The sequence below is a fragment of the Poeciliopsis prolifica genome, unplaced genomic scaffold (assembly GCF_027474105.1).
Source record: "Poeciliopsis prolifica strain line A6 unplaced genomic scaffold, Auburn_PproV2 SCAFFOLD286, whole genome shotgun sequence".
NCBI classification, from domain to species: domain Eukaryota; kingdom Metazoa; phylum Chordata; class Actinopteri; order Cyprinodontiformes; family Poeciliidae; genus Poeciliopsis; species Poeciliopsis prolifica.
In genome coordinates this window covers 19,892-32,122 of record NW_026562661.1, presented here as the reverse complement: position 1 = coordinate 32,122, position 12,231 = coordinate 19,892, and the positions used below count along the sequence as shown (strand labels likewise).

The following is a 12,231-nucleotide window of genomic DNA, read 5'->3' as shown; positions in this document are numbered from 1 at the left end:
CATGACCACACCAAGTCTTTATAAGAAGGGCTGTGCTGTGTTCTTGCATGCAGGTTTAGGTTGAAGAGGAGAGAGTGAGCGCATGGTGGGTTACCTGGCAAACACGACTGCACACAAAGATGTGGGAGGAAATAAACAAGCAGATGTTTTCTAATGAAGCAGGGGGCTTTGAGCACTCAGAAGGGATTTGGGTTATTCTGTCAGACTGACTGATGAAGGTGATTAATGAAACAAGAAGGCTGATGCACAGGCTTTACGAATTCATTGTTAAATAGACACAGAACAAAACTGGCTAAGTTTCTCAAAGATTAAAGATATAGCTACCTCTCTGATTAATTTGAGAAATCCCAGCACCATGTGAAGAACTTAACTGAGCTGTAACTAGTCGGCAAATGACACCAGATTGTCTTAATCACTTCAGCTGCAAACACATGTTGAACAAGCAGCCGTGTTAAGGAAACACAAAGGGGATGAATCAAGTCAAAGATTTGCCCTTTACCTGCATTTTACTTTAAAATATGTTAAAGTTTCCTGTACATTGGTTTTATATTTAAAAAAAAACATATCTTTCTATGGTTCTCTGTTCTTTTAATACAAATCTTTAAAGTGTAAAGGAATGGCTTAATAATTTGTTTTAGGCTTGTATTTTAAATAAAAATATAAGAATAGCTAAGTTCAATATTAAGTATTCTTTAAATGTTCTTCCTGGAAGCAGTGATAGTATGCCGAGCAAATTTCCTGACATGGCTGATTGAAAATCTGTGGAGAGAGCAGAACATTAGGGTGATGGCATGGAAGCCTTCCAGATTCACAGATTTGAAGTTGGTCTTAAAAGTGAAACCATCAAAATACAAAAGGAAACCCACAAAAAACTGTTCAACAACAGTTCATATTATAGGTCTTGCTACCTATAATATGAATATGTTTTTTTTTAATACATAGGGTAAAAATCACTTTAAATATATGAACTTTCAGTAAAATATAATTAAAATGGTTTCCCCTGAAACTTGATACTGCATATTGAAATATCTGTTTTATTTTTAGATTATGTATTGATTAAATTATGACATGTTTTAAACTAGACCTAAAATTAGGGGAAGGGATGAAATAAAAACAGATAGAAATAAATATGGAGAGACAGATAGGTGGATGTATGGATGAATAGATAAACAGATGGGGGACTGATAAACAAATAGGTGGATGGAATGATATTGGTAAAATGAACAAAAATGAGAAAAGAAATAAGAGGAACTGAGAAAACAGAAGTTTTCCTAGATTTTACTCAACTCTTTTGCTCACTCCACAAATCTATTTAAATTGTTTGCAACTTATCCATCAAAAAATTTAAATGAGATTCTATACATTTCAAAACATTATAGGAGATTTGACTAGAAGAAACTTAAAAGTGTTCACAATTTTCTTGTAACCAGTGTGTATCTGACATTATTCCCTGAATTGACATGGTTTATACTGGCCGTGGCAAACCAACAGTTAACTCAGGAACGGGTCATAAATCAACCGGAGCCCAGTGAGCCACAGCACTTCATCAGAAGAAAATTTAAATATAAAACTGTCAACCTGGGAGATAAAAACGGGCATTTTTGACATTATAAACAATGCTGACAAACCCCAAACATATACCGCTCAATTACTCTCCACCATTAGATTTAGATTTCTTTTGCTGATAAAATTTAAAAAAAAAATTCTCCACAGCCGGCAGTATAAACGTGTGTGAAAATTCAGCATATCCTAACTTGGTAACACACAGGTGGCACTCCTTCATATGTTTTTTCCCCTCAAAAACAAGCTCTGAAATTCAATCAAAGAGCAGCAGAGAACCAATCGGATCTCAGTGTCTGTGGCAGCAGCAGCACCAGTCTGGGTTGGCCATTGGTCGGCTGTTTCACACAGGAAGAGATGTAATTGGTTGCCAGTGCACCAAGGCTTCATTGCCTCCATGGCAACATTGCTTCCTTATTGCTTAGGGAAGGTGAAAAGGAGGGAAAGAGGGGAGGCGACTTTCACTCAGACGGTACCTCTGCATTATTCATCCTTTGTCCCTGTGTGCTGGTAGAGCGTGTGTGAATGCACTGACTGACTGATGTGTGTGTTTCTATCTTGGTTTGGGTGGCAGTGATTGGTTGAGATGTCAGGGGGTGAATAAGGTGAAGCCAGTGCAATAATTGCACCCAACTGTGCAATGCATCCAGCAACACCATGTCTATATATAAAACACCTAAATGAGCTCTAGTTTTTTGAGACTTATTTTCTGAATTAAAAAAAAACGGGACATATGTAAGTTTTTTTTATTAACTTGTTTTCTATTTTCATCTTTACACCATCACCAGAACCAACAAAAACAATCACCACGCGGTTTGTTTGTTGTTGTTTTGATTCGTGCAACCCTCTCCCCTCCACACCCCACAACAGTTGAGGGTGGGGAGAACTGGAGGGAGGGGAAGAAGAAAGAGACAAGGGTGGAGTCAAAGCAGGAGAAAAACATCACACAAGGATTAGTGTTAGGTGGGTGGGAGGAGGGTGGGGGGTCATTCAGGACTCCTCCCTCTTCATATGTGTTTTGCACATGAAAAAAAGGGAGGGGGAGCAGCAACGCCTATTGACAGGCGTGTTGGCCGGCGAGCTGGCTGGCTGCTCCTCTGGCAGCGGATGCGGTGACGAGATGGCAACAGACACCCAGCGTAGCACGTGCTCTCAGTTGCCATCGCAACCTGCCCTTGGATACAGCATGCTGGTTGGCCGTTTCTAGCTGTTGTTGTTGTTGTGCGAGGCTGATGAAACCTCGTGGATGAGGGAGGGCGAAGCGGAGCCGCGTGGAGCCGCTTTCCTGCTCTGGGAGAAAGTGTTGCCATGCACATTAGAGGTCAGCCAGTAAACAAACAGAGGCATTAATAAATTAATCATTCTAGCCACCAGCGACCCCTGAAGAAACTTGTCATTTAGCCCCTAAATCCAAGAGAAACAAAGCAGGATGAGCCCGTTGATCCTTCACAAACACTAGGGCAAAACAAGAGGAAGCAGTTGAAAAGATTATTTCAATGGTTTGGTTTGTCACTTGAAGTTCAGCAAAACTTTTATCACACAAGAACACAAGCTTAAAAACAACAATGAGACAATGCAACAAATGAAAAAGGTGTTATACAAATCATTTTATTATGAACACTTTCTGCTTTAATGACAAACAATACACCATTGGTAAATCTGCAAACCTAAAAATGCTACACACTCGAGAAGCAGAACAAAGAGGAGACGAAGAGTGTGTGGCCTCAAGTAGTCAGATCAATACCTCATTGTGCTGAGTGTGCAGCCCGACTGATGACATCCTGCACAAATAAACATTCTGCTCATGGCACACATTTATTCTGCACCGGACCCACAGAGCAGACGCTGCGAGCCGCAAGGAGCCGAGGTGGCAAGATGATTGATTACAAGAGTAGGCAGTCTTTGTTTCACCGCTGGTTTTTAGGACAAAGCCCAGTAGACGGTGTGAGTATGTGTGTGCAGCTTTACGTTCATGTGAACAAGGTGTAACTGGGACAAAATGTTCTCCTGGAAACAAAAAAAAAAGTGGCTGATTTTAAACTTCAGAGCTGGAGACATTTGCACATAAACAAGTGCACAAGTTGAGACAATAAAATTTGTATTTTGCAACACCTGGAAATAAACAACATCAGAGATGACTTGACGCCCATCATCGTCAAGCCTCACTGCATCCCTTCTTAAGGCCAGCTGTGATCTCCTCCAGCTGCTGTGCCATGGACACAACGAGCATTTTCATCTGGAAACATCGAGAACGGAGAAAGATGGACATTTTATGTTGTTTGCAATCTCACGGAGAAAGATGGACATTTTATGTTGTTTGCAATCTCAGGACGAACAGCAAAAGAGAGGGTGGTGAAACAAATTAAGAAAGAGAAGATGGAAGTAGTCACAGCGGGGCAACAAACGAAGAGGGAAACTGGACAGGTGGGGAAATGAAGAGAGCAGAGAAGGGAGGAGAAGAAATAATTAGACAAAGGTGCCAGAGACAAAGAGGAGGGATGGGTGAGTAGGAGAAGGGTGGGGAAACAGGTCAGCGAGAACAGCAGAAAAAACTAATTTAAAAGATGGAGTGAGCCTAATAACTACAGCAGAAAAGGCAACAAATATCAGATAGAGAACAGACCAAATCTGTGCTGATATTTACACTAGCTTAAAGATTCAAGAACTTACCTATATTTCACTTTGAAAATAAATTGGGAGTTCAACTTTTTTGGTAATTTAAGATATAAAGGGAAAGGAGCAGTCCAAAGTATTTCTGGCTCAGACAGTTTCTATCTCTTCTTTGGTATAGAGAACCACTGATAGGGCTGAGCTGGAAACTAAAGTACTTGCTATTTTCCACTCAGTAGAAAGTATTCATGGGTCAGTGCTTCTCTCATAGTGCTCATCCCCTTCATATAATTTTGCTTATGCTACTCAGTCTGATTCATCTCTATTCTTACCACATGTTTCAGGAATGAGAATGAGGAATTCTTGCAAAGTTAATGACTGCATGCAATTAGTCTTAAATGGAAACTGTTTTAATTAATTGGAAAGGTATGACTAACTGACTGTGGCTGCATTTCATCAGAACTGCAACTGAATCAAAACAACACATGACAATCTCATTGGATTTTGTTGGAGTGAATTAGATCATTTTGATTTGGACCAATTTGGAAATCATGCCACTGGATATGAATTAGGCCCATTTCTCACTGAGAAGACATGCATTATGAACTGGCACTATAAAAATAAAGCATTAATGGTTAATTTTTCAAACTCTTGTGTAGCTTAAAAAAAGCTAACAAGTGCCCCTTTTAAGTTTCAGTTTTATTCTAAAAAATCTTAAATTGTACTTGAAATATGGCACATAAAAAAAAGCTGAAATAATACATTACTTACAAAATACCTAAGTATGTAGTCAATGCTGCACTGATAACCTTAAATGATCATTTTCTTACATTAATTTTGATTGTCTCCCCATGATATGACACCTTGAGTGGAAAGCTCACTATATAAAGTTAAAGTAAAAAAAAACTCTTAATGTTTTGGTTATATTTGTACATTCCAAATAATGCCACACATTCTTAATGCTAGACTTATTCCAGTGGATATTTTAAAGTATCAACAATTAATGATAATAAAAATAACTAATTAATAAAACTCTTCAAATAATGCAACCGCTTTCCACTCACAGTCAGAATCACCAGCCTATATGTCAACAACAGGCTCAATTGTAGATTTAATCTAAATTTTAACCTCTCATATTTAATTACAGTGTACTAAATGCACCCTTTGTTTTTATGGCAAAGATTTCAGTGTGTGACATTAACTTTTCAGGATTCAATGTTCTTGTTTTCGCAAAAAAGAAACTCTAATTAAAAGTGAGAATTTCTCACGTGAAAGACAGAAAGTTGGCATGATGTTCAATTACAGTGTCTGTGTGCATATAAAGACACTTTCAATGATCTGTTGGAACAAATTCATTTGTCTTTAGGGCAACGTGACCTGTTTTCAGTTCACGTGCATAAACAATAAAATCTCACTGTACAATGAGCCAACTGCCAAGTGTGGGATGTTCAAAGGGGTGAGATAAGCGCAGTACTGTGCCAGACATTCATTGAGTTTAAACAACAAAAACAGTTCATCAGAAAAACCTGTGACCCTTCAACAAGATTCCTCAACATGCTCTCTAGCTATTGTGCTCAGAGTGCTAGAATGTGGGAGGGCTGGCAGGTACGCCTGAACACTATCACCACCTTCTGGACAATTGATGCTTCTGCTGTTTTTTAGGAGGAAATTTCTTAAACAAGGGTGATTTGCATTAATTCAGAAAACCAACACAATCAAAGAACGTGTAGAAGAAAATAAAATGCAAGCAGGACAATAAAACATACAAGATCATTAGAGCTAAAATAAACAGACAACTTCAAATAGAAGTGATTTGGAAGATTAAAATTAAGAAAAGATCCAGAACTTTGATTTTTTGAGTGAAGAAAATAACTTGGGAGGTAAAAAAGAAAGTGTTTTTTGGAAGGTGACACAGGTTGGCAGATGAGGTAATGTCTGATATCGGAGTCTGCCCACAATGGGGAATGGGTTACCGGAACAAAGCTGATGTCATCCTCATGGTGTGATACAACCTGTGCGTCTAGAAAGCTTCATCGGGAGAAGAATACGACTCCACACTTAACGACTCCAGCTAAACTGCTTTAACCTGCTGGTCAGATTTCTATTTTTCACTTCAATATCAAATAGATATTTATTTTTAATTTATCAGACAGCGCAATAATTTTACAACTAATAACAATGCAATCTGATACAAATGTATAGATGTTAATCATAACAATAAGCTTTAAGGGAAGACAGAGTGCTAATTTCACAATTTTTACATCCTGATAGTACTACATGAAGGAAGGCAGACAAAGAGAAGCAGAAGCAATAATTTACCTCTGACAACTGTTCAACAATGTGCCTGTACTCCAGTGTTACCAGCTGCTCTTTGGGGCCCTCTGCTGCCAACATCTGGCCTTCAGACCCGAGCACATAGCTGAAAAACACACGGGGTATTAAGTTATCTGGATACATTACCCATTCACATCACTCACATGGCTTCAATAAAATGTAAAATTGACATATGATCAATAACAATGAAGTTATTTTACAAAACTAATTTCATTGTCTAAAATTTAAACATTAGTGTCAATGTGAGGATTCTTAGTCTAATAAATGCTGCACAACCAATATTAACATATTAGAAGTAAATAATGCCACACATTTGAGGTCACTGAAAACAAGGCTGCGAGTTAAAAAAACACCTTAGAGAAAATATCAAACACCACAGCATAATTTATTAGCATAAACTAGCAAGAATATGGATGAACAGAATTAAAATCTGGTAATAATTTGAAAAGTGTTTGTGTTCATCTGTCAATAATGAAAAGCAGGACTGTTTATTGTGTTTATTTGTGTTAGTAAGTAAATCTCAGTGTAATTATTAAGAATACAATTTTTGATTAAAGCAATTACGAGTTCCCACTTTTACTCAATAATTGAAGTGTTCACCTTAGAGCTGATCCTTTATAAATTATTTTCTTGAGAAATACACAGAAATCTTCTTGCTTCATTTTTTTTTGTAAATAGAGTACTTTAAATGGAGAGGAAATTAAATCCTTCAGATAGTTTGAGGTTACCAGACTGATTAGTCGACAGTTTACGATAACCTAATCATGCACCAGGCATGCACCATGCACCTTCATGTTTGTTTGGTTCAGTTTGAATGAATTAGATTTTGAACACTGCTAAATTTCAGATCGTAATGGTGAACTAGAAATGAAAGCACCTGTCGATGCTGGCTACATTGAGACAGAAAGTGGACCTCTTGTGGTCCAGGTTCCTGGGCGTAGATGTGTAGACCATGCCAAGCACCGAGTGGCAGCTGCGACAGATGAGATCCACAACCAGGCTGTTGAGTTTCAGTTCATGAAATAAAAAATAGTAAAGCGTTAAATTTTTGTTATCCAGTCACAACCCAACCACAGCACCATAAATAGCTTGTAATAGTAGACCATTATGTTGTATTATCAGCTTTCAGTATTAGAATGTCAAATGTCAGAGTTTGCAACACAGCAGTAATTTTAAAAATGAGCAGATAAGTCTAATAACCTAGAAAATGGTTACATTATTAACTGCTAAAGTACAGAGTGTTACCCTTCTCACCAAACTGATCGTTTCTTCAGTTCAAAGAAGCGAGTGTCCTTTCCAATGATAACGTTGTTGGTGACCCCTGTAATGGTAACGTACTTTTGCACAGCCAAGACACAAGCCTGCCAGCGGCCAGATCAGTATATTTAAACCCTGAACTGTATATTTATATATATACAGGGTTCTTATCCTGTGAGCTCGGGTCCTCTACCAGAGGCCTGGGAGCTTGAGGGTTCTGCGCAGTATCTTGGCTGTGCCAAGGACTTCACATTTCTGGACTGAGATGTCTGATGTTGTTCCTGGGATCTGTTGGAGCCACTGCTCCAGTTTGGGGGTTACTGCCCCGAGGGCCCCGATGACCACAGGCACCACTGTGGTCTTCACCTTCCAGGCCCTCTCCAGTTCTTCCCTGAGGCCCTGGTATTTCTCTCTCTCTCTCTCTCTCTCTCTCTCTCTCTCTCTCTCTCTCTCTCTCTCTCTCTCTCTCTCTCTCTCTCTCTCTCTCTATATATATATATATATATATATATATATATATATACATATACAATTTCATTTTTAAATTATAAATGCAAGCTCACTATTGAATTGTGACAAATATATCTGCAGTGGGCAGGCTTTAATCCTAGTGTAACCGGATCCGATCTGCGTTGTGCTTGTTTTAAATGATCAGGCCGTGGTTCGCCTTTAAAAGGATAATTCCTTGATTTACTCTGACAAGCATAACAAATAGAAAAGAACCGTGTTACAGGCTGCCCGTTCTTAAAGTAACACAGTTAAAACAATAACAGTCAGGTAGGAACCCATACAAATAACCCCAAAAAAAGAGACATTCAACCAGGTTACACTAGAACCTGCAAAGACTGTAAGAAAGAAGATGATGGATGGATGAATGGATGGGATGAACGGATAGTTGGTTGATGTACAAACCCACATACCAATGGATAGACATAATGGGGAAAGGATGCACACAGGAAGAGGTCATACTCACGCTTTAGTTTTATTTGGTTCTGGTCGTCTTCACTTCCATCCCAGGACATTGAATCTCCAACAGGCAGCCTGCACTTTCCGCAGATGAAAACCACGGGCCCGTCATCGTTTTCCTCTCCTTCTTTATCCGCTCGGCCGAAGAGTTTTTCTTCCACTGCGCTAGAATTTTAGTAGATATCTCAAACGTCTCGTTTTTTTTTTTGAAGACGTCCAATAGACTTTTCTTTCTTTTCCATTACTGCAAACCCCGTACGGCCGAAATGTGTTTTGAATTTAGGCGGTTGGTTCAAATATCCGGAAGCAGTCGAGATGTTGACTACTGCATACTTCCGCTTTCGTCTTTCTGCCTGACAAAGTGGATTGAATGCAAATATATTTTCATACTATATGGACTGATTAAACAGACAAAAATATCTAAACAATAAAAAAAAAAAAAAAACAGAAGTGATAAATGAATTGCTAAAAAGAAGGAATAAAATAAACAAAATTATTTTTGTTACGCCTTGCCTTTGGAGTTTTCTACTAGAACGACTTAATAGACCTATTAGCTGACTATAAGTATGGTAATCTTCAATATAAATAAAGTTTACTGGTGATTACTAAACTTTTTCTCAAGGTCAAAATACCATAATGTATCAAACATGAACAACAAAAAATAAATATTTTACTGATTTTATTCTTGTGCAAGTGTAATTCTATTTTTACTCAGAAACACAATTTTAATTTGTCATTGGTGAGGAGAACTGAACTCAAAGAATATGGGATAAGAGTGTAAATGAGTTGCTCAAGAAGAGCATCTATCTTTACTTCACCATAATCTTTGAAATTTTGGAGGAAAAAAAGTGAAACAGATTTTTTATTTTTTTGCACGCTTTAAAAAACACATACATAACTAATTGATTACACTTATGCATAAGGTGTTTATTATTTTAGTGTAAAAAAATATAGTTTTTACGTAAAACTTTGCAACAAAGTTTTTATGTCTTTTCATTGGCTAAGAACCAGGAAGTTAATTTGAGGGGCTGCTGAAAGGAAGAGGAAAAAGCGAAATGAGGAAAGTACGGAAGACACTGAGAGTGAAGGATCTGAGGAAAAAGTAGAAGAATCAAAAGCCCGAATATGAACATTATTATAAGATTTGATGAAGAAGAAGGGGTTAAGAAGATGGATCCACTGAAATTAACAAAAGCACTTAAAGTGCATATTGGAGATATTAAACATGCTAAAGTTTTGAGAGACGGAAATCTGTTGATGGGGTGTAATTCGGAAGATCAGGTGGTAAAAGCGAAGAAATTAGGATGGGTATGTAAAGTAAAAGTTAGAATAGTCGTTAGAGTAGGAGAAAAAAGAAATATTGGAAGTAAAGGAGTTATCACTGGAGTGCCGTTCAGTGTAAATATGAAAGATTTGGTTGGACATTTAAAAGAAAGAAATAGGGAAGTAAAGGGAGCACAAAGAATGACAAAAGGTCCAGAGAAAGTTGAAACAGAAACTGTCCTAGTGGAGTTTGAAACGAAAGAGGTACCAAAGGAGGTTTTCTTTGGTTTGATAAGATTTAGTGTCAGGGAGTTTGTGCCTAAACCAGTAAGATGTTTCAATTGTCAAGAGTTTGGACATGTTGCTAAAATGTGTAAAGGAAAAAGGAGATGTGCCCGTTGTTCTGGAGATCATGTATATGGAAAATGTGGAATTGGAGTAAAGCCAAAGTGCTGTAGTTGTGGAGGTGAACATAGTGTTGCTTTTTGGGGATGTGAAGTGATGAAACAGCAAGTAGTTATACAGAAAACAAAGATTGTGCAGAAAGTAACATATGCGGAAGCATGTAAAATAGTTGGGAAAGAAGAACAAAATGGAAAATCATTGACAGGGGAAAAATCTATAATCCAAAAGGTTATGGAAAGGGTTGATAGGATAATAGAGGAGGAGAAAAAGAAAATGGTGACGTTTATTGCAGGAGTGATAAATGCAACCTCAGATGTGAGATCAAAGACAGAAAGGATTCAGATTATTATTAAGGCAGCATGCCATAGTTTAGGGTTGAGAAATATTAGATGGGAAGATATAAGAGGAGAACTATGTAGTCAAACGAGTCAGGAAGGATAATTTTAATCTTACAATGGAATGCAAGGAGTCTATTGTCAAACGGTCAAGATTTTAAACAGTTTATTTATGAGCAGAAAGTTAAACCTGATATAGTTTGTATACAAGAAACATGGCTGAAGCCTTTTTTGGATTTCAGAGTGAACGGATATATTGTAGTAAGGTATGATAGAAAAGAAGGAAATGGGGGAGGGTGTCTTTCTCTGATTAAGGAAGGTATTCCTTATAAAATAGTTGAAAAGAAAGGGGAATTGGAGTATGTAGAAATTGAAATATGGATAGAAAAGAAGGTAATTTCGATTATAAATTTTTATAATCCCTGTAAAAAGCTTGAAATAAGTAAACTTGATGAGATGGGTATGAAAGGAAATATCATTTGATGTGGAGATTTTACTGCTCATCACTCCTTATGGGGAAGCACAAAAGTTGATTATAATGGTAAGGTTTTAGAGGAATTTCTAGATAGTAATAATCTTGTATGTTTGAATAATGGTGAAAAGACAAGAATTGATATTAATTCAGGTAAGGAATCTGTAGTGGATTTAACATTTGTTTCCAGTTGTTTAGCTCCATTATGTGATTGGCAAGTTGAAAATAAATCCTTTGGTAGTGATCATTACATTATAGTCAGTAAAATAAGGATGGGTCAGGTGCAGAATCTTGAAATGTTAGGAGGGAAGTGGATATTTAGGAAAGCAAATTGGGAAAAATTTAATAACTTATGTGAGAGTAAGATATCAAATATAAAAAATGATTTGAGTATAGAAAATATGAGTCGTGAGATTAGTCAGGGTATATTAGAAGCTGCTGAAAGGTCTATTCCAAAAACATCAGGGAAGAATAGGAGGAAATTAGTTCCATGGTGGAATGAAGAGTGTAGAACAGTGGTCAAAGAAAGAATAAAGCATTTAAACTGGTTAAAAAGTCTCATAATTTTCAACATTTGATCGAATATAAAAATCACAGGCTAAAGTAAGGAAAATGTTAGGGTTAACACCTGTTAAACATACATTAACAAAGACAGAAAAGACAAAAGAGTTAGATTCTTTTTCACTCGCGAGGAGAACGGACAGAGATGTGCTTCAGTTACAATCTCCTACCGCTCTGAAGCACGTTTTGTCTGCTCCTCTATTTTATTGTTTCTAGGATCCCTAATCACAAGGACGCTGTAGCTCTAAAGGGAGGGGGCAAACAGCTACAGCGTCAAATGTTATTCACTAACTAACACACAATCATTCTGTACTAGATAATGTCCTTCCAGGCACAAAGATTAATAAAATATGTAGTGATCTTAGCAATGATGGTTTTATTGGAGGCCAGCAACTCAACCGAAGCAGAGCTCTTCACCAAGAGGTAAACCTGCAGGAAGATTTTGTTTCTGCTCTCTGTCAGTGAGGC

The 12,231-nt window shown here is 37.5% G+C and overlaps 1 protein-coding gene across 1 annotated transcript; it reads right to left on the bottom strand.

Moving 5' to 3' along the window:
• Nucleotides 1-3,147: 3,147 nt before the first annotated feature.
• Nucleotides 3,148-8,969, bottom strand: LOC129357715 (protein Mis18-alpha-like). Its single transcript, XM_055026771.1, is given in 5 exon segments — nucleotides 3,148-3,796; nucleotides 6,490-6,589; nucleotides 7,382-7,504; nucleotides 7,759-7,825; nucleotides 8,735-8,969. Coding segments are annotated over 5 exon segments (606 nt in total). The 3' UTR covers nucleotides 3,148-3,715.
• Between the last annotated feature and the right edge of the window lie 3,262 nt (nucleotides 8,970-12,231).